The sequence below is a fragment of the Hyposmocoma kahamanoa genome, unplaced genomic scaffold, assembly GCF_003589595.1.
Source record: "Hyposmocoma kahamanoa isolate Upper Pololo Valley unplaced genomic scaffold, ASM358959v1 95, whole genome shotgun sequence".
Classification (NCBI taxonomy): Eukaryota; Metazoa; Arthropoda; class Insecta; order Lepidoptera; family Cosmopterigidae; genus Hyposmocoma; species Hyposmocoma kahamanoa.
This window is the reverse complement of record NW_020654972.1, coordinates 4,305,876-4,330,456: the sequence shown is the minus strand read 5'-3', so window position 1 is coordinate 4,330,456 and position 24,581 is coordinate 4,305,876. Positions and strand designations below refer to the sequence as shown.

The 24,581-nt window shown below is 35.9% G+C and overlaps 1 protein-coding gene across 12 annotated transcripts in view; it reads left to right on the top strand.

The window, feature by feature from the left end:
* Window positions 1-24,581, top strand: part of LOC113238232 (protein sprint) — a 380,231-nt gene that overhangs the window by 323,598 nt on the left and 32,052 nt on the right. For all 12 annotated transcript variants that reach the window (XM_026475028.1, XM_026475026.1, XM_026475027.1 and 9 more), the window contains one exon: window positions 8,732-9,062. In XM_026475028.1, coding sequence (XP_026330813.1) covers window positions 8,732-9,062 — 331 coding nt within the window. The remainder of the gene's footprint in view (window positions 1-8,731; window positions 9,063-24,581) is intronic.

The following is a 24,581-nucleotide window of genomic DNA, read 5'->3' as shown; positions in this document are numbered from 1 at the left end:
ACTCTCGTTTGCACTGAAATATAGACAGGCCAACTATTGACCTGTGTGTACGTCTCCATATATTCCAAAAAATATTCTGTATTTATTGTAATAAAGATAATATCTCTAATAATGTCGTGTTGTTCTATTCGGAGGTGTGGGAAAAACAACAAAACATCTAATTACTAAACAAACGGAATCAAATTTCATCGATAATTAAATATTAAATATGCAATTTTGCAACTTTCGTCCATTATAGCAAAGCTCAAGTTAAATGGTCGATTTGAAGTGAAACAGTTGACGACAGCCATTGACGACACCCGTCAATTGTTTCGAACTCAGGCTAGTCAATCGGAGCGCAGTTGTCACAGTAATGACAGGGCAGAATAGTTTTCAAAGAAATTAAATAACATTTCACACGATTTGTTCATCCCGTCCCGTAGTGTTATAAAAAAATATTCGCACAAGTCGCATGACTTGTTCAGTCCATCACATGGTATTATACAAAAATATTCGCACAAGTAGCACTTGTTCATCCCATCACATGATATTATAAAATATTTATGTAAAAATATTACCTTTTAATTAAATTAATGGTAATTCAATAATCACCAAATCACAATGATCCATATTTATTCCGAAAAAAAAAAAAATTTTTTTTCACACATCTACATCTGCTAATTTCAACGATGAAAATTCGAATCCGCGTCCACATCTGCAGATGTCATCATAACACACATGCGGGGCATCCCTGGTACTGTCCATTATGTCTTTCCTATAAGGTTTCTTCAACTACGGGTCCTGGATAAACTTCTATATGTACGGACAACGGCACATCAGACTATACATTTTTGTTCGAAAATCGTCTCCAGTGCAACGGAACAAGATACGTCAATGTGTAGCTTGATGTGCTGGCGTGTGCACTCATCAACTTCAGTTTTTCGTTTTCGGTTGGTATTGTTAAAATAAACCAATCTGAAACGGTTTCGTCGAGTACAAGTGCGATTTTATTCAGAAAACTGATGAGTGATGAGTCTCCAAATAAATTGATAGATGATCAACTCAAGAGGTCCAAAGTGCGTGCAATAAAGCGTTTGAGTGCTGACTTAAGTTGTCGGGGTGTAAGTGTCAATGTGCCCGTTATCGGTTCGTGGCACAAGTGCCCTTCTCCTGTCCCTAGACGTGTTACTAACATCTTTCCTTACTCTCGATTCTCGATTTTAACTTCTAAGACTTAACTACTTATGGACACTGAAAGGATGGTACATTAACAAGTTTTTAAAACGATATTTTGTCCAGATGTACTGTTTTGTGATCCCACAAGTGACTACCTAGTTACGGCTCTTTGTTGTCACTACATGCAATGGCCATTATAAATAGAATTTAAAAAAAACATCAGATTACTGCACGTCATGTTACCCACTGTGTGAAATTTTTATTAGTTCGCCTTTATTAAGTACACTGCCTTTCCAAGCAATAAGGCACTTTATAGATATATGTAACAAAGTACATATTTTAGAATGTTACATCCATTACATTATTTATTTTTAATTTTTTATGAACAAAACTTTGCAGGGAATCCTTCACAACTATATTTCATTCGTGTTACTCACGAATTTTCCCATCAGTGAACGCTTCCGAGAATTCACAGTAAGGTTTCTCGTACACGCCTCTACATACTCTAGCTCTTTGTGACAGATGCAGTGCTATTCGCAGGCTATTCGTATATTCGTTCCCAGTAGGAAAGTGCCACAATGCCCGCTGCTTGGAGTGTCGCTTATCCCAAAGGTTTTGTTAGATATTGTTTGAAAGAATGTTGTTTTATTTTGATAATATCTCCTTGGAACAAAGTGTTTGTTGAAATATGTTTATATTCCGCCGTATTCTATATCGTTGGAATAATAGGTTTACTTTTTAACGCCAGCTACTTATAAAAGAGATGGTTGAAAGTGTTTATGTCAACGTAATATGGGGAGTCTTAAAGGAGTTTAAAATTCTGCTACGAATGATAGTCACAAAGAACTGACATTAAGTACTGTTAGATACTTCGCAACAACATATTTTCACTGTTTGTTCTGAAATTAGTTGATTAATAGACATAAATATGAAATTACAGTTTACTTGTTTTATTTTATCGAGTATATAACCAGAAATAGAGACGAAATAAGGGCCGTATATTCCTGGTAACACATTAGCGATACAGCTCTTATAAATATCACTCTCGCTTGCACTGAAATATAGACAGGTCAACTACTGACCTGTGTGTACGTCTCCGTATATTCCAAAAATATTCTGTATTTATTGTAATAAAGATAATATTTGTAACAATGCCGTGCTGTTCTATTCGGTGGTGTGGGAAAAACAGCAAAACACCTAATTACAAAACAAACGGAATCACATTTACTGGGTAATTAAATATTAAATATGTAATATTGCAATTTTCGTCTATTATAGCAAAGCTCTAGTTAACTGGACGATTTGAAGTGAAACAGTTGATGACACCCATTGACGAAACCCGTCAATTGTTTCGAACTCGGGCTAGCCAATCGGAGCGCAGTTGTTACAGTAATGATATGGCAGAATAGTTTTCAAACAAATTAAATGACTTCGAAAGTCAAAAACTAATTATAAATTGGAAAAATGTTCAGCTCAGCGAGTTGAATTTATAGAGATATATAGAAATATTATGTTTACGCTTTAATACTCTCATTTGTGATGGTCCCACAATACAATGGCCAGTTTGGTTATTTCTTATCAATAACACTTTACTAACCTAATTATAATAACACCCTCAGTGGCCGAACGGTTACCTTGCTGGATTGCCATGCAGAGGTCCTCGGGCCTACATTTATTTCTCCCGTGAGTATGGGTGTAATTTGTGGGTTTCTATGTGTGTGTCCCGCGACACAGGGTTTCCCTAGTGCAGGGCTAGTTATTATTATTATTTTCTCGATATTACAAAACATCTGAAAGTATTCATATTCATAAAACTCGATTCACATCCGAAAATATGGTTTCACTATACCATATTTTCGGATGTGAATCGAGTTTTATTGCTTATTTTAACAATTCGACGATTCGGGCTCATTACAGATCTTATAGTTACGGTTAACTAATTGCGCTTAAAGCCAAAGTCAAATATATTTATTTCATAGGTACGCAAATGCACTTCAAAACGTCATATTTATAAAACTCTACTACTATTTCGTAAGACAGATTCCCCTTAAAAGAATCAGCAAGAAACCTTAGGTGTTGTTCGTTGTAAATACACATTAGTACATATTTATCATTTACAATATTTATTTCAAACATCTTAGATGGAGATAACCTGCAAGAGCTAAACGGGCTACTACAAAGGTTGTTTGTCGTCCAAGTACGCAGAAGCTGTACATTTCGTATAAAGTTTTTGTTTCACTATAATTTTAAACCTCAGGAATGGCAATTTTGAATATCAACCGGAGTTTTATTACAGAAGCGTCTAAATTGCCTCTTAAATGTATTTGTCACTTTGTGAAGACGACAGTCAAAGACAGCCAGTTTATTTTTGCTCCTTGTATTAATGTTAAATTCGTAAAAATAGTTTCCGATTCACATTTCCGATGTGAAGCAATGCAAAAACTTAAGAGCTCGTCAATTGTGACTTATTATAATGGTATGTTAGAAAGATAGATTTAAAATTGAACGGACAGTGTATGGTCATACATACAAGATAATGTTGATCGGATAGTGGAAGGTTTCATTATTAAGTAAACATGTCCACGTTTCATTAATAAATTGTGCGCCAAAATCAATTTTCGACATTTTCCTTAAGTCTCAGAGATAAGACAATGAAAAAAACAAAACACAATGTTTATGGTATATTTAATAAACATAAAGCTATTTTGGGGATGGAATTCCTTTGTGCGGAATAGCGACTGAGCCCCGAGGGTGGCAAATGAAGAAAAACAAAAGCCCCCATTAGGGCTGCTGCGGCCTTTGACAAACAATGTCACATAAAACAACTGGACTTTAGGGTTTACAATTTGCTGCTGAGAAAAAAAAAACAAACTTTATTTCTACAGAAGCCAGCGGGCTTCTTTGGCCTTCAGACATATCGTCAGGAACTGAATGTTGTAACTGACGCGAGGTAAATCTTTTAGAGCAACGTATTTTCAGTTTATCACTTTATGTCTTCAGCTATAACTCGTCCGAAACTCGTTACTTGAAATAGTTATAGTCTCATACATAAAATACGTGCAGAATTTTGCTTTTGAAAGCTGTGTATTACCACCTTCAAATTAGAGGCGTGTCACTACACTGAAGCTGCAACTGCGCTTTCAGAATAAATATTCTGAGTAACAGTAGAGCTCTCCGGACAGATATTTGTTATCTACGTATTATGTTTACTCCAGAAACGAAATTACACTATTTTCCACTAATTATTTTGACAGCCCTGGCAGGAAATACCTTTTTTCCTGTGTATTACGGCATTTGCAATTAATCTGGCGGTTCCGAGGCGTGTGTAAATAATCTGTTGCTTTTGGCTCCATTCTGAGTGTTGAAGTACCGCCATTATGTGTGGTTATTTAGTGCATGTGCACTTCATGTCGCTCTCGACCTCATTATGGCTGGGAATATGTGTGAGATTATTACATACGAAGTGTTTTCGAGATTCAGAACTGTCTACCACATATTAACTTTGATAATAGTAAATCTACTCGTATATCTATATAATGTGTGCATTACTGCATTTTAGGTTTGGAGAGTAAATGTGCTGGTGAAAGTAGACACAACTTCATTGTCTACTTTATGTCTTACTCATTCAGATCTTTGCGATTAAAGCTCTGAATGACACTGCAACTGTTACGGGTAGATGTATCGCTTAACACCGGGAGCACGACTTGTTCGTCTCGTCACGTGACTGCCACCACTATCCGAAAATGCCCCCAAAATGAAAATGCTACCCCAAACTGACCTCTAAACTCCTTTTCAAATACAGCTCCCCATGCTGTTGCGAATGCATCTCAAAAGGGAAATATTTCAATCCGTCAAGAGTCTTATCACGGGTTTTTTTACCTTCTGCGGTATAAAGGAATGCTAACATTTATAGAGTGTAAAACGAAGTGAGTCTTACAAAAAAAAAATCTTAGGCGCACAACCTGCTACATACCATAACGAATTCAATTATGCTAAAAACGTTTTGGATGAATTCGTACTTGAATTGAAAAATAATGTATATATCAAAACTTTGATGAAATTGTTTCATAGTTTGTCAAAAAAAAAAACAAAAACATAATTCGAATATTTGTATCTGTCGCCTACACTTCAATAATAGTGACCCAAACCAAAACAGTTAATTTTTCCATTTATTACACAACTTTATTCAGAATGTGTACAATTTTACTATAAATAAAATACCAAGCTTTTCATTCATAAAAATAACACGGTGACTACATTGAACAAATTGATCGGCTTTGCTAAATGACACTCGAAATATACGCCAAAATTTTGTAAAACCATCTTTTTGATGGATTTTTGAGAGAAACCGCTATTTTAGAAAATCATCGTTATGTACGTACAAGATACCGATCACATAATCGATCTTCAAAGCATTATGACTCTTTTTGTCCCTAAAATATCACCACACCGTCCGCAGTGGCTATTTTATGAAAGGCTAATTAGGGTATGATCACTACACCTGTGATAAATTGATAAAGTTTGTCACGAATTAATTACTCACTTAGTAATCACTAGGGGATTGTGACATGTGACACTTGAACCCGACGCGTCAGTTTGTACAACACTGATTTATCGTTTCACCCTGGACAGGGGGCAGTTGAAAGTGGAGATAGATTCATATTGATCATTAGCACGAGTCATGTACACAAGATAGCGCAAGCTGTGTCTATATTATATTCGTAAGTATATTTCGCCTATGTTTTCTTCACGAAGTAGGATTAACGAAACTATTCAAAGATTAAGACTTAACTTCCCAAAACTTGGTAGACCGGTTTAAGTTATGATATTGGTACGGGTTGATACGTCCATAAAGAAAGTATTACATTTATGCGTACTATAGGTGCGTATTTACCAAGTGTGTAAGTGTAGTATCCAGGAATTCCACCAGCCACCAGACACTATTGAAGATCTCCCAGAGAAGCCCTTTGTAATCATAGTTACTGGCCTTCTACATGATCACTTACATAATCACGTGAACCGTCTCATCTGCTCTTCCATATTCTCAAATACCCTGTCTCTGTCAGTGAGTTTTATGGAGTAGAAACTGGAAATTATTAATGATAGAAGTACTAAACACCTTCAAACGTAAATTGCACTATCCTACAACGCCAAATTGTAAAATGGCGATGCTTGTACATCCTACTACTGTTCTAAGAATATTTCTGTACTTGGACTTAATCGCTTTTTGATTTTAGGGTGAATGAATTTCGTCTCACTGATATTCTATAACGAATAATGTTCTTTTGATTGCGTTCACCGCACGTCGTTTGTTAATATACTCGTAGACGAACCGTGTCAAAACGTAATTGAAATCTGCCCACACGTTTTTGTTTGAATTCTTATAACTCCTAATATGAATGTTGTACGTGTGTTGTATTTTACATCTCTGTACGAATTGTACTAGGAAATGAACTTACACATTGTATCGACACTATTCATAATTGGGTACGCATCTTGAACATAACTTCATGCGCCATCAATGTTTAAACTTTAGCCCTTAGGGTATCTAACTACACATTCTTCACTAATCGGCTTATTTAAACGATTAACGTCGTAGTAATGGTCACGTGATCGCCGTCGTTACTTTATTGTGTCGTCGCCATGCCGTCGGGACAAATTGAGTGTCACCCGGTGTCAGCGAGGGACAACGTTATTACAGCTTCCTTTGATGAAATACTACAGGTATATACCTATATGTTATGTAGGAGCTGACGGCTCATAAATTTTAGAGAAATGGACGCGCGTAAATTTTCGTTCACACAGCCACGTCATTCATTCATTTTATACGCGTATTTAAGTAAGTTTATATTACTAATTCATAGAGGGACGTACAATATCTCGATATACAAACTTCAATAGCACAAGAGCTCTTTCTGAAAGAGTACGTCCAGAGCAGCACTGCCACCTTACCTATTTCTGCCGCCGAGCAGTAATGTGAGCATTACTGCTCTCCGATTTTGAAAGGTAAGGGTGCTGGTGAAATTACAGGCACATGTGACTTGTCAACTTATGCCACAGTGGCAGTGCCCCTCAGAACTGCTATGGACAGTCCTATCGCTTACAACCATGCACATGACTTGTTCATCCCGTCACTTTGGTATCATAAAAAAACTTACTACGGACTTTTAACCGTGAATTGCAAACAACCTTGAGTAGCTTTTTTCGTCTTATTATTTTGCAATCAGATTCCATGTTGAACGAGATTCGAGATGCTTTTCAACGAACAACAAAACCTTCTATATTTGAAATATTATCTTTGCTGACTTAAAGAAATCTGCAGGTACAAATTAGTAGCAGCTGGTAGCAAAAATCCGGAAAGACGAGTAATTCGACCAAACTGGACACCGCTTGCATTCGCAAACGTGGCTTTTTAATTAGTACGCGGTGTACCGTTCGGGATATAAATCTTAGTTAATGTCTGTTCAGTCTGAGGGACCCATGTGCGTTGGCTAGGTGCACAGTCGTAATGTAGAGAATACCAACATGCTTTCCACTGATGAATGTAAATTCCGCACCTGTGTTCAGCAACTACTGGATTAGCCGATATGTTTGAGAAGCCTTGGCGCATATATTATGAAAGTTATACGTATATACGTTGCTCTAAATTAGTACAACTTTACAAGAATTCTATACATGGCATTTGGACTCACAAACACATGGAGGTTAGTTATTTCGGAAAATGTTCTCTTGAAACCAGATGTCGTATGTTTATGCTGGAGTTCTGCACAGGATGTTCCATGGATGTATACCGTCACCAGAGGCACTGACCTTAATCAATTTAAACATTACTCGTAGACTGCCTACATTCCTCACCCCCAAAACATTAGTTTAGTAGCCGAGCTAATCTAGGAAAATATAATCCATTGAACAGACTCATGTATTTCATATAAAAAAACGCCACGAAGTTTATTCGCAAGTGCAAGCAAATTTTTTGATCTTCACATTCGTCGTTTTTTTTCTAATATGAAGTGACGGGACGAACAAGTCGTGCGCCTGATGGTAAACTTCACGCCTATCCATAACAGTTGCAGTGAGCTTTAAGTCTCAAAGATGTGAGGGGCACTTTCACTGCGCCCGTCACCCTGAGGTATAAGTTGACATGTGCCTGTAATTTCACCAGCACCCTTAACCCTTTAAAACCGGAACATAGTAATGCTGACATAACTGCTTGGCTGCAAAAATGGGTAAGGTACTACCCTGGACGAACTCTTTCACAAGGCACTCCGCTGCTACTAATTAATTAATGGTGTGATTTTATAACTTTGTATTCCATTGCTTAATTCTATTTTTTTTGTGAACGTATTTCTATCATTTTCTATGATTGTTTTGTGTTACGTTGATGATGTATCTTAGCAATAAATAAATAAACATATAAAACTGTAACTAGTAGTGTATAATAATAATATAGTCTATTTCCTTCACACACAACTCTACAACAATATTTTACATATTATCGCATTTTATGTATTTATCTCTATATTTCATCGATGTGAATACTTTGAAATTAAAGTATGTGTTTTTGTTTTGGTTTCAGAAATGCGACCTTCCTGGAGCCCCATCTACAAGGCGTGAGGCGTCGTGATAGTCGAAGTTCAGATTCTGATCACGATGAACGTTCCACCGAAGACGACGAGCGGTGCCTTATCCGCAGCTCACCCCGTACGAGGCTACCCCCTCCACCTCCACCCCCGCCAGACGACGAGCCTCCCCCACTGAAACCCAGAGAGTTCTTCGAACGTCTTCAGAGCCAAGCGATGAAAGAAGCTCAGGAACGAAAAAGGCCAAGAGACCTGCAGCTCAAGAACTCCAGTCGGCTGTTCAGGCCAGTTGACGCTGATGGCAGTATTGGAGACAGCCTTAGTCAAGTAAGTACTTAAATTTTCGTCAACCATTTTTATCTGTAGGTAGCACTTATTAAAAGTAGGTTTATCACCATTTCCAGCACAATTTCTATTGCAAAGTCTACAAATAAATTCCAGTTTACCTGTGAAGTTGGGGCGAGTTGAAACTTTTAAATCAGGAATCCCGGTCCCTTCCATTCCGACTAATGAACCGTACCGCGATCCTGTTTAGTTTTTTAGTTTTGTACTCCGAGACTTATTCCAACTCCACGTTCTGTTTTATACGGTTACGTTCTATTTGCATATCGGATTGAGCGAGGTAAGGCATTTCTTTAACGAAATATTGCATTGAGTTTGAATTACATTTACTGTTTATTTATGAGCATGCAAACGGATGTATTCTACAAGTTGCCGGCGTCTTCGCGCTTCCATTTTCATATGAAAATGGAAGCGTAATGGCCGGGAGTAACATTACAGGAGCGCAATATTTTTCAATTCTGAGACCGGAATTAAATTTGCGGCATGTCAATAGGCGTTTTGCGAAAGAGCTGCAGCGTCTTCTTTCAGACACATTTTGCAATAAAGTAGTCGTTGTTATTTGGCTGTTGTTCCATTTCTGGCTACATAAAATATGCTTCGGCGTATTAGATAGAATGCAGTATATAAATATTTTAATGACATCTATAGTCAGAGTTTTTATTCAGAAAATGTATTATTTAACTGCCTCCGTGGTTCGATTCCCGGGCCGGGGGAAATATTTGTATTGCCTACATTTATGTCTCCTGTGAGTTTGGATGTAATTTGTGGTTGTCTATGTGTGTGTCCATGACACGCGCGACACGGAGTTTCCCTAGTACGGGGCTATATTGAGTGTGTGCGTTGTTATTATTATTATGTTAATATTGTACCAATAACCTTTTGGAATCTTGAATTTATTGATAAAATGTGAAAAGGTTTTGTGTGGATTCTTAGGTTTTCGCGATTGCTACACGTTGGAAATTAAACTATTTTAATAGGATCTAAATCGCGTATATTTATATACGTTTCGTACTCTTTACAGGTCGTATGGTCACAGTTGATATCTGTCATAGTTTCATTTACAGTAAACTCCAATGGTTTCCACATAAACACCATGGCCAGCAGATTAAGCTCTGCTGCATAGGCAGTCAGTACTGCTAGACCAGTTTACTTTAGTTACTTCCATAGTATAATATCTTATGGTATTCTCATGTGGGGTAAAGGCAGACATACAAACCATATTTGTGTTGCAAAAACGAGCGATTCGTTCTGTGTACCGATTTCTCTCAGAGAAAAGTTTAGGGAGACTGGTATCATGAGTGCCCGTAAAAATATACCTAATATCGTTAAGAAAAAAGATATCCATAATATTAACCTTAGAACTAAGTCCAAACTCACGGTACCACGTCATCGTTTAACTAAGGTAAACGATTCTTTTATGGGGAACTGTATACGTTTTTACAATAAGATTCCGGAGCATAATATTAAGTTTACCATTTCCTAAGTTTAAAACTTACATTAAAAGTATTTTAATTGTAAAGTCATATTACAAAATTGTAGACTATGTGTTAGATAAAGATGTATGAAAAGACAACTTGAGTCTAGATTGCACACAAAAATAATTCAAAATGTATTCTATAGCACTTAAGTTTATTTGAAAAGAGCAATCCCTAGAGTTTCTTGCTTGTTCTTCTCAGGGAGGTCAGCGTAGTGAAGAGCAGTAGCTTAAAAAATGACGTTTTCAAGTGTAAAAAAATTTACCTTTGGAATAAATGATTATTTGACTTTTACTTCGATTTCCAATATTTTAGATTAAGATAATATTAATTTCTGATTTTCTTTATCTGTGTACAAATAAAATTTGGTATTCTATTATAATAAGAAAAACAAAAACAAGGTCCTAATCAAGTGTTGCATATCAATTGCCATGGTGACACTTTCATAGCAATTACATAAAATGAAAACATCAAATCTGCGAGGAATTCCTCATAATGTGTAATTTTTATTCATTTCATTCAATTAATAATAATCTTTATTGTAAATAATGATAGTAATATGTATCGGCTGTGCGTTCTGAAAACAGATGATGACGCACTGAAAGTGTATTTTATATATTTTACAATGTATATTCGCCAGTAAAATATAGGATAGAAAACACTAACATTTGGACATATAGGAACAAGTATTTTTGTATGAAAACGGATTTTAAGAAATGCTTCAAGCTTTATCGAGGCAACCTAGTTGGGAGACAACCTACTTGTCTTATTGTGAGGTCTTCCTTCTTAAGGTCGATTTTCGACTGTAACACTAATGTCCACTTGCAACAAACTTAAATACATTTAAAACCAATGCTTAAATTGATAATGAATTCTTCTCTCTTTTGCATTGCAAGCATTGGTTTAAGACGTACTTACGTATGTTTAGTGCAAGTGGACAGTCTCCGAAACACGTGCAGCTTAGCCTGCTGTTTATCAGTTTTTTCAATAGTTAAGGAAGACTTTATGATGAAATTATGTTGGAGAAATTTCACAATGCTCCTAGAAGACGTGAAGACATCGGAAGTAAAAAAAAACACATTTTAGTCACTTTTCAGGCGCAACATAATGCATAACGTGCAATACCACCAACAATAACACGTCTCTAGCAATTTATACATTCTCACATAGGTGCTTTACAACTCTACTATAACTCTCACTTCACCAGCCCACCCAGTACACTTTGCCATTGTTTCCCGTGCATTTAGCGACACAATATTTGCGTTCAAAACACGTTGGCAGACGGTGACAAGTGTACTCGAGGTGTTACTCCACGGGCAATTGCGGCGTTGCTTTGTGAATGCTTGAAATCCTACCGAACCCTTCCGAGCTCGAACACCTTTGTTGGTTCAATGACGTTGAATTTATATGTTCTGTTTTGTTTTAACCGTTTAACTTTGTTGAAATCGCGTTTTTAATCAAGTCTATAAAGTTAAGTGAGCCCGCTTGGAGGCTAGGAATGCTAAAACACCAGTTAGATGATTCAATGAAATAAAATGTACTAGAGGAATGATTTCAGATCAATCAATAGCTGACTTGGTTAGGGATTGGTTACTGATAAATTAAGAACTAAATCTCACGTGCAATTGAGAAGTCTCATTTGCCTGTAATTTCACCAGCACCCATCGAGTATATAACCAGAGATAGAGACGAAATGTCATTTAATTTGTTTGAAAACTATTCTGCCAAATCATTACGGTGCCAACTGCGCTCCGATTGGCCATCCCAAATTCGAAACAATTGAAAGGTGTCGTCAATGGTTTCACTTCAAATCGACCAGTTTAACTTGAGCTTTGCTATAATGGACGAAAATCTAGTAATTACACATTTAATATTTAATTACTGATGAAATGTGATTCTGTTTGTTTTGTAATTAGATGTTTTGCTGCTTTTCCCACACCACCGAAAGGAACAGCCCCCCATAGTTAGAAATATTATCTTTATTACAATAAAATACAGAATATTTTTGGAATATACGGAGACGTACATACAGGTTAATTGTTGGCGCTGTACTATTTCAGGTTTCTAATTAGTGATTTCATGCAAACGAGAGTTGATATTTAAAAGTGATATAAGGCCTATTTGTCTGATGAGTTGCCAGGGATAGAAGGCCCTTATTTCATCTCTAGTTCTGGTTATATATTCGAAAACCGAAACACTGTAATGCTCACATCACTGTTTGGCGGCAGAAATAGGTAAGGTGACAGTACTTCCCTGGACGAACTCTTTTACGAGAAGCTCTGCTGCTACTACAAGTTTTATTATAGTTTTATTGTAATAGTTTCATTTTTCTCAATTTCATGTCCGTTTAATTTTTTGACGATACCATATACCATAACGACATCAAACTCTCTTTCCCTAGACCATGTCTTGTCATTAATAATTTCAATAGGTATTAAACCTTAACCATTAAATAGGTATTTAAATACGTCATTTAAAAAAACCACGCTCTGCTTACAAACACCACTTTGAACGATCACAAAGCTTAAAATTGCGGTTTTCCTTTTCACGCTTTGTTGCTTTGCGACATTTATGGAGAAAAAGGGACCGAAACAACGTTACTATGTTTGTACACATAATCACATTTGCTAAGTATGCTACTTAGTTACGGTACTTGACGATTGGTTGGATATCCAAAAATGGGTACTGCGTACTATACCATATGCGATTTCCAGAAATTATTCTTACATTAATGTATGCGGTAACAGAATATTCGGTAATTTTATATATATATATATATATATTGTAACTGAACCTATATATATATATATATATATATATATAAATAAAATAAGTAACAAGTAAATAAATATTAGACAATATCACATTCGTTGCTCTGATCCCAAAGTAAGTAATTAAAGGACTTGTGTTTTGGAAATCGGAAACCACAAACACCCAGGCCCAAGATAATGTAGAATAGTTATTTTTCTTCATTGACCTGACCGGAATAAACTCGGGATCTCAGAGATGGTGTCACCATGAAAACCCGTGTGCAAGTCACTCGACGACACAGGTCGCCAAAGTTGTAATCTTTTTAATGGTAATGTAACTCCCTGTATTATGAGTATCAGATCAACGGGATTCACTTCTGAGCGGTGCGAAGAACACCGAGACCAGAGACAATTTAGAAAAGTTAATTTCCCAGATCGGAAACTACCGGAAATCGAACTCGGGATTTCCTCATCCAACGCCCAAAGTGCAAACCACTGGACCACCGAAGTCGTCATACGCCGTCTAAATCAATAATTCAATAAACATTTGTAATGAAATGTGCGTACATTTGCGAATTGAAATATGCATATTTCGAACTTGTCTACGTTGAAAATGGTTCATAGTTTCAACTTTCTAATTGAAAAAGGGATAAAAGATAATAAAAAAAACATTATTTTTTATTATTAATTACACTTTATTGCTTATACGTAGCTAGCAACACAACATAGTTAGCACAAAAGTGGCATTATTGCTAACTTGTAACCTTTTATAAGCTAAAAGAAATCATCATCTTTATTTAGTAGCAGCAACGCTCCTTGTGAAAGATTCCATCCAGGGAAGTACTGCCTGCCTGCCTACCTGTTTCTGTCGCCAAGCTATAATGAGAGCATTACTGCGTTTCGGTTTTGAAGGGCAAGGGTGCTGGTGAAATTACAAGCATATGGAACTTGACAACTTGTGTCTCGGAGCAACGGGTGCAGTAGCAGTGCTTCTCAGACCTTTGTGATTTAAAGTTCTCAGTGGCACTGCAACTGTTACGGACAGGCGACGATTTGTTCATCCTGTCACTTGATGTGATAAAAAAAGAAAAAAGCATTATAATGGCAGGAGCATTTTTACCTTCAAAGACAAATTGAAATAATCAGTTTTCTCATAAATTACTACCTAACCTTACCCAGGCAATTACAGGACAAAACATAAGCAGTACAATGTTATTATTTTCGTAAAATTACGCATATTATTTTCGCAGGTCAATATTCACCCACCATTATTAGCTTAGGATCCCTCTTTATAATAAAAGCTAAACATTGCTTCTCAAATGTATCTCGACAATACACATGCTACTAATTTGCCGAACAAACGTGTCTACAATTCGAATTAAAATAACCCGGCTATTTCTGACCGTATAAGCGGGGTGCCAAAAAGCACCGAGTACTTCTATCCAGTAATATTCATTACACCACACTTACTGGGCCATCCGGTTGGCAATTAACCCCTCAAATTAGAGTCCCAGGGTCGAGTTAACTGCCTTTGAGGGACATAAAGGGCATACGCGAAGTTGAAGCCTGGAGAATTCGGGATAAGCGTTAAATTGATAATGATAACAAAGCATTTGACTCAAAGTTTTATTGCTTCAAACTTGAATTTAAAATTCGTTATTCGATAATTAACACCATGGAAATTAATTGTTAAAGGCACTTATGGGTAAATGCTCCGTCCGTTTTTAACAATACGATCATTGTAGGTTTTATATCCATTAAATGATTGTCAATTATTTTTTCGGTTATTTACAAACATACAATAATAATTCAAATACAACAAGGAATTTAGGAATCAAATTTCAAGGAATTCAACAATAGATGTAAAAATAATAACAATAAAAAATACACATTAGTAACCGAGAAGGTTACCCAGCTCTATACTGAGCAGTGCCAGAGAAAGATGTTGGGCTATAAATATTTAACATATCAAAGGAAAATTACAAAACGACTAAAATCCTTAAATATGAAACAAACGCTTATTAAAAACAAGAATGAAAGTACAATACTGCCAAAAGTGTGTGAAAACAATGCAACTCTATAAAGAAATACGTTTTGTGTGCGTGTGCGTGCGGCATTCGTGTGCTTATACCTAAGTGCATGTGTGCGAATTTTTTTTTTCATAGTATCAAGTGACGGGAGGGACTAGTCGTGCGCCTGATGGTAAGCTACACGCCTGTCCATAACAGTTGCAGTGCCACTCAGAGCTTTAAACCGCAAAGATGTGAGGGGTACTGCCACTGCACTCGTCACCCTGAGACTTTCAGAAGGAGCTCTAGTGCTACTTAGTTGTGTATGTGTGCGAGCTGCAATCCATCTTGTAGTGATATTAGCAAGAACTCGGAATTTCATGTATTTGTGTGTTTACAGAAGAATTTGTGGTTGTATTTGTAGTTTATATACGAACGGCACACCACAACATATACAATTCCGAGCTCTCGCTAATATCACTTTAGCATTATAGTAGCGTGTAATACACTGACTTTGTTAATGATCGCGTACACTTCCGCTATATATATTTAGTTATAGTTTTCTTAACTTAAATACCGGGAAAATAATAAGATATAATACCGTAATAAGAACTACGTGACTAATGAAAAACTTTTTACTTTTGTTCGGCGCCATTTTACGATGTCAGTAACAAGCATTTTCGAGTTCAGATTTTACAAAAATATAACAAATTTTTTTTTAGGATACTTGCCACTCTATTATCATTTAGGAATTTACAAGTGAACTCATAAAACATTCCTGCTGTTGTATAAAGGCGTACTCATTAAACAACGCTTATCATATAACATTAGATATATAAAGTAAAATATTTCTATATATGTTTATGTTAACAGTAAGAAGATAAAAACACTGATTCCCATTATATATCCTTTAAGAAGCATTCATCACATGTAAAGCCGTGAGCGGTTGCATTAACATGTAATGAGATTTTTAATGGATTTAGGCGACATTCTTGCACCCATTTTGGTTTTACAGGGTTCAAAAAGTTTCCTCATAAAAACCCATATTTCCCGTTACGCATAACTTTCGTTTTAAGGTTTTATTATTTGGTACAAAATGGAGGGTCAAAGGTCGTGATGTAGAATACATAGATAGGATAATGAAATTCCGACACCGCCATCCATCAGATTTTAAAGCTGAAATGAAGATTTTATACAAATGAAATCCCTAAATATTTTAAAATTACCATTTGAATGTAAAGTTGTAACTTTTGATTTATTGCAGTTTCATTTACATTTTGATGTTATTTATTTAGTAGTATTCATTATGAATGCAAAAAGATGAGACGCCATCAGTTTGTTACACTCGATTTTATTTCAAAATTTTATTTGTCCATGACAAACACTTTGTGCAATTCGATACTCGATTTAATTATCTGACAAAAAATATCAAATCTTCATAGACAGTGATGATATGACGTTTGTCTACCATACAGTGACAACACAGGTCATGTCGTGGCTAAAACCCTATTTCGTTTTCCAGGAAAATAAGTTTTGACAAATCAACAGTAAAGACAGTTCCGTATAACACAATTCCATTTTGATAGTTTTTGTAGTATATAGTGATAAAACAGATTCATAAATTTATTGTTGAAAACCTATTTTATGCCTGTACAACATAATGTTCAACCCCTCTTTCCCGTGCTACCTTAAGGATGGATGTAGTTTTCGACACTGCTCAAATACTCACTCATTACGGTCTACAGAAAATCTTTAGTCTCAGGATGCCATCGTACTCCACTTCGTTTTACGATTTTTCTTTTTCTGTACATGCTGTTCGTCTCTGAAACTCTCTCACAGTTACTATTAGACAAGCGCAGACATTAAACATATTTAAAAATCAAGCAAAGCAATTCTACCTATCATAATAGCAATGTACCTACTGCAGATATGCTGCTTCTCCTTCTTTTAAAACATGTATTGTATCTAGCATTCCCGCTTTTATTCATGTTCCATCTCTCCAATTATTACCCTACTAATGTGTTTCATTTTTATCATGTAATCTTTTTACGTAGGTGGTGCTAACAATAAAGAATTGTCTATCTATCCGTTTTATTTTTCAGGAAAATAGGATTTGACAAATCAACACACTATTTCAGTGTCGACAACTCCGATTCATTTCGGTTATAAGAAATTTATTTTCCATTTGTGATAGGCAAATTGAACGAAAAATATTTTATATGGCAGTATTTGCTGTGTGCTTTCTATTCGACTTACTATCGTCAAATATCCACTTTTTACCACTGCTAGACATAAAAACAATTTCCGAGCAATTTTCCTAACATTTCTCCATCCGTTCAAAGTTTTACGCCGCACTAATTTCATCGTATTGTCAACTGGACGACTGCGACTGGGCGATTATCGGCCCCTGTCACTTCCGATCGACTTTCCTATCTATCCCCCATCAGGATTCCCTTAATCGCTTACGATTAAAAATAATCGCTGACGATATATCGTGAGGCGGTTCCGTATCGATGCAGTTAGAAATGATCATATTACGTATATACGACTATATCTATAGACGATAACATTTATAGTTGCGACGACAATTCGTTTACTATTGGATGTTCGAGCTTTTTCTATTCGGCCAAATAACGAATATGGAATCGCTATTCGGCCGAATACCGGATATCTAAAAACAGAAGGGAGAAATAAGAAAAAACACAGTAAATTATCATGTAAATTTATTAAAGCTGAACATATATTTTAGTTCATGGAAGCGCAAATTTTCGCTTCTTTATCTAAAATATCAGAGGAAATGTAACTAAGTAACCAAGGAAATGTAGGTTATTTGTCTAAGATATCAAAAAACGTAACATATTTATCCAATTGAATTAGCCTAGATACATGAAATAAATACATGGTGATAAATAAATTTATTGTGACCCTCTATGCTGCGCCTTAAGGCATACGAACTAAATAGGTAAACGAGTATGAGAAAGTAAGACAAATTATAAAGTTCTTAGCGTATATTATGTCTGATATTAGTATTGGCTTAATATTCATTACGTCATCAAAATACAAATAAATATTTTGAATTTATTAACTAAAAATATTTTTATAATTACTTTACTTATTTTATAATTAAATAATATTTTTTTTTACTAAAGAGTACGTTACTATTGAAATTGAAGAACATATTTAAAAATTGGTCGTGTGTATGTGTGTGTGTGTGTGCTTGTGTTAGTGGGTGTGGGTGGGTTTTTGCGCTGTGTAAAATGCACGTTACCTAGATTGTAAAGTTTTAAACCTTAAAATATTCGGCTATTCGGCCACGCTCCTAGCTGAGTATTCGGTATTTTGTCAAAGGTCAAATGTGCTATTCGTTGCTGCAACACTAATCATAATACATCGCACTCTCATTTAATTTTACAACTTTTGGTTTGCAAATTGTCGACAAGAATCATGAAGACAACGTTCATTAATCTCAATTAATATTGTGGCAGCGAGGCTAATTATAACACACTGCTAGTTGACATATAGCTTCGCGTGGCATTTTCTCTTTTTGTTTAGGTAATACGCTAAACGTTACTTAGTATAATTTGCGTTGCGGTACAATTGATTTAATTACAGTTCTTTGCGGGTTTGTATTCATTTTGCCCATCATTATAAATTCGCATAACAATTATGCGAATTTATATTTATGCATTAATCCGCATAACATTTCAACAAAAAACAGCATGCAGATGTACATCAGTGCATTGTTATGCTACATAGTAATTTGTGCTTCATCTAAGAAACACTGTCATTTTTAACAGACTTGAAAAAAATGAGTAGGTTCTCAATTCGACTGTGTTTTTTTGAATGTATATTTACGCGATTACTCCGGTATTTGTAAACCGATTTTGATGATTCTTTTTTGTTGGAAAGAGGGTACCTGTAGTGGTCCCATTTAATTTTGAAGAAAATATCCCACCTCTAAGGGTGGCTGTTCACGCATAAAGACCTATTTTTATAATTAGCGCCTAAATTTTACAAAGAACAATTATTTTAATGGTTGATTTTGCTATGCTCCAATGGAAGGCGTTTTTCTCTGAACATATTTTAAGCAGTGAGCACCGATTTTTATTATCTCCTGTGTTAAGTCCCGTATAGTGGCGAACTAGGGGATGAATTCGCTTTTGCGCACTTTCCGGTAACAGATTTCAATAAAACTTGACAAATAGATGTAATTCCATGAACTTTTAAGGTAGGTTTTTTTGTACTCTTGAGATTATTTCATTTGCAAAATGCAAGTTTCTTTTCACTTTGAAGGACAGATAGAACTATCCATAATTTTAAGTCATATAATAGCTTACAGAAATTTCAAAGCAACCTTGCGGAAGATAGTACAAATGTAACTATCCAAACAGATCCTTTAAATCAATGTACTAGCATTAACCAAATAGACCAGAAAATTAAACTTCACTAAACCGTGACTGAACTAAATCACTCAATTAGAAGGCAAATGGCAAGCACATAAGTCAGAGGTGGAGGCAAGTGCCGGGCATCAAACCCCGAACCTTCCGGGAATGGCGGAGAAGATGCGTCACCCCCCTTTCCATGCCAGTCATTATTGTAATGCATTGCCTTTAGATACGGTACATTTTTTGTGTAACTTATTTATTGGCGTGTGTAGAGGATATACGGTGAACTTGAGAGCCGTGTAGACTACTTACACAGGATCTAAGAGACAATGCGCTAAAACCCTTGAAATTGTAGACTCCTTAAGAATAAGGTGCATTAATTTTATTTTGTTTTTATGATATCGAACTACGGGACGAGCAAGTCTTGCGGCTAATGCTAAGCGACACGTCTATCCATGACAGTCGCAATACCATTTAGGACTTTTAATTGCAAATATCTGTGGGGCATCGCCAGTGCGTCCGTCACCTTGAGACGTATGTTAACAAGTTCCATGTGCCTGGTTACATAATTTCACCAGCCCCTTACGTTTCAAAACTGGAACGCAGTAATATTTACATTTACAAGGTGGCAGTACTTTCCTGGACAAACTCTTTTTTTTTTGTGCTAACAAAAGGTGCTGACAAGGCGTATTTCCACAAGAATTGTCTTGTGGATATATGCCTTGTCAGCGAAAAGATTGACTGAATGGTCATTATAACCCAGAAATCAGTACTGCCTCTTCTGGACAGTGCCTCCCACAAGTCATCGATAAACGAAAATTAAATGGTTCCTATTGTATATAATACTTATATTTAATACTTATATTATTAATATATAATACTTATATTTAATCGAGGCATTGCAAATATATAATACTCGGTGATACAATTATAGTCCCTCTGTGGTTGATGTACTTTTGTGTTTAGTCAGTACGGTAAAAATAAACTTTATTCCGCACGGTAAAAATAGATTTCTCTACATTCGTAATTTTTGTAAAAAAAATTGAACACTAGCAGTGCGAATCTAATCTTTACTGTATGCAAATTCCAATCCAATAAATAACTATACCCGTAAAAAAACAAATTCGATCGTATCACACGAGAGAGTCTGTGGCTTATTGATTTTTAACCTCCGGTGTGAGTCATCTGCCGTTGCAACCCTCCCCTCTGACCCCCGCCGTGGTGAGGGCACCACAAACGCTGTTTGCTCTCTTTGATTGAACTTGAAGAAAACTAAAGGGTCGCACAAGTTTGTTTGTAAAGTAATAACTGTATTTCGAATACACTACGGTTTGCATCGTGGTTTTTTCACCGTCTGCTTGCTCTCGTTAAAAGTTTGTAGCGACTGCTTCGCATGAGAAATGTAGTTAAGAGATTTATTTTAAACGATATTGCATTTTACATTACGGAATTGTGTTTTCTTATACTTATTGTCTGCCTTCATAAAGTAACGATGTCACTATTTTTTATTTGGTTTCAATTACGAATTGCGCTTTTTGTGCTGTGTGTAACCAACTAAAGATAGACATCAAATTTTTATATACTTTTCTATTGTGTCGGATAATTAGGTGTTCTTAGATACACTATATACACTCATGGACATAATTAGATGTTCTGATATATTTCTCACATTATCATAAATTTCTCACAGAAGATGTTACGGCAAAAAAGTCGTAAAAAACCAAAACAAAGTACTGCAACAAACACATGGAAAAATTCGTGAGGCCCGTTGACTCGTTCCGTGGCTTAGTTGGCATAGCTTCTGCCACGGTTTGTTGGGAGACGTTGGTTCGAATCCAAGCGGATCGAAGTGATTTTTGTCTAAGTGTTCGATCTTTGTTTGATAATTATAACAAACTAGTGGAGTAGTTTCACGAAAAAATATTGAATATCGTGGTGGTGATTTAATAAAATTTAATTACAATGTTCATAATATGAACCAATGGCTTTAACTTGAGCTTTCCTACATTTGACGAAAATTGAAAAATTACATATTTAGTATTAAATTAAATAGTTACCAATGAAATGTGATTCAGTTTGTTTTGTGATTAGATGTTTTGCTGTTTTTCCCACACCACCGAATGGAACAGCCCCCCATTGTTAGAGATATTATCTTTATTACAATAAATACAGAATATTTTTGGAATATACGGAGAGGTATACACAGGTCAGTTGTTGACACTGTACTATTTCAGGTAAGGCCCATATGCCTTATGAGTTGCCAGGGATGGGTGGCCCTTATTTCGTCTCTATTTCTGGTTATATACTCGATGATACATAAATACCAACAAAAATTTAGTAACATCGAAATACCTACCATTATTTTAGTACTATTTCGATGAAGTTATTGTATATAAAAGTATTAGGTACTGTGGTAGTTTATTCATACATACAACATAAAAGTCATCTTACATTCCTTGTACAAACAAAATCCACTCACATAATTTTCTCCATAACTTTTCAAGTTAATCAAAAAGTTGAACGTCGGTCACAGGTGGTCTCCGGCCACTGCTAAAACGTCTCTCGCATTTACAACCTCGTACCAAATGCTTTTGCACTTAACTCGGGGAGCATCTTATATTGTTATTGTATTACAAACAGTTAATTTCGAAGCACACCATTTTCTCTATAAATTACGGGGGTATAGCGCTTGTAAATTTTCCTATATGTTTTGGTGTTATGGATTGTTAGAGCTATTTTTGAAAGTACCGTTTTATTGTTTATTTTGTATGAAATAGGAGGGCTTTTATATTTGACAACACCACATACGTTGCTCTGATCCCAAAGTAAGAACTTGTGTTATGGAAATCGGGAACAACGACTGTATAGAGATATACACATACCACAAACAGCCAGACCCGAGACAATGTACAAAAAATAGTTTCTACATTAACCCGAACGAAATTGAACCCGGGACCTCAGAGATGACGACATCATGAAAACTATGTGCCAGCCACTCGACTTCAGACGTCGTCAAAAGTGAAAACGACCTTCGAAAACTGGCTTATTGACTTTCAAGATATTTTTGAATATACTGATTTATTGAATACTTATACTAATTTTACTATAATGATATTCAAAAATTTTTTGTAAATTACACCGTTTTTGACCGACTTCAAGAAAAGGAGGATGTTCTCAATTCGACTGTATGTTTTTTTTGTATGTATGTTACGCGATAACTCCGCCATTTGTAAACCGATCTTTAATCATTGATTCTTTTTTTGTTGGAAAGAGGGTACCTCAGAAGTGGTTCCATTTAATTTTTTTGTTATTATTATTAGTACAATTCCTTCAATCCGACTGGATTAAAACCAGCGACGGTTGCCTCAACGTGGCTACCTCTCTGCCAACTAAGATACGGATCAGAACAGTAGATCTCACGAATCGCCCTGTGCTTACACGGCTTGTTAGCTATAGCGCCACATGTGGGAACTTGTCGATACCAATGGACACTACGCCAACTTTATTTTTTGACCATTTTCTGTCACTTTTGTAAACAGCCATATTTATTTGCTGATATTATGTTTCTCAAATTTTGTGAAAAAATTAAACAATAAACAAAATAAAAACAGAACAGGTCTAAAAATTCTCCAAAAGCTCACATTACTGATTGGCGGCAGAAATAGGTAAGGTGGCAGTACTTCCCTGGACAAACTCTTTCACAAAGAGCTCTACTACTATAAAAAATTGTTATTAATGTAAAACCCCATTTCCCCAACTCACGTACCAAATAGCAAACAGCCGCGTAATCCCATTATATTAATTTTATGGCATTTCCCTGTGTAATAATACCATTATCATAACCGTACCAGAACATTCCCTAGCATTTATGTAAGGTGGTTGTTCCCACGGTACCAGGAGCTCATAGCACTTGAGGAACTAATTGCAATCTAACTTTCGTCATAAATCCTAAGCAACATTCGCGGTGGCGTTATGGCCGGCCCTTGGAATGAATAGGTTTTCGCCTACACGGTATATTTTACTTTAGCAGTTTCGTAAAGTATGTACATCCATTAAAGTGATTGTATCATAAAAACAAAACAATGAAATGATTAAGGTATGATAGCGGTTGTCGTTACACTGGAGGCGATATTCACTTGTGAATGTTTTGTAGATCCTCTAACGGCGAGCGAAAACATTGTGATGACAAGTACACGCCGAAGAAGGTTCACAACCCGCATTGGAGACCAGCGTGGAGGATTATAGCCTTGTTCCTCCAGAAAATACTCGTGCCCAGCAGTAAGGCACATAGTTGATGATGATGATGAAGTTAAGATATACGTATAATATGCAGAATTCAAAGTTGTTAATATCGTTTGTTTAAACTCGTGGACATATTTAGAGGAACGCTAAAAAGGTTGCATTATGATAACAACGTTCATATGAGTTCAGGCAGTTAATGGAAATCAAAACACGATTGAAGTATTCTTTTTTCAAATTAAACATTCACTATAGCCAGTGATTCAACCTTTTCAAATGTATTTACCTAAAACATGCTTGGAAATATTTGCATTACTTTCAAAAAACGAACACGGAAAGTTTGTCATTTATGGACCATGCGACTTCTTTCCGGCAAAGGCCTGCAAAGTAAGTATGAGAATCCATTACTGGGGCCTTACCATGCACTCTTATTACGATTCAGTTTAGGACCTAAAATAAATCGTTGTGAGACAGCGCTACATGAAGTGTATATCACCATCCCGCTTTTTTGTCGTTACGAACCTAAACTGAGCTGCAATAAGAGTTCATGGTAAGGCTCCCGTCCCCTTCTTTAAACTTTTAAATCTACCTACTAATAATGAAGTATGTAAACAGGCAAAACAAAAACTCGTACAACCAACTGCCC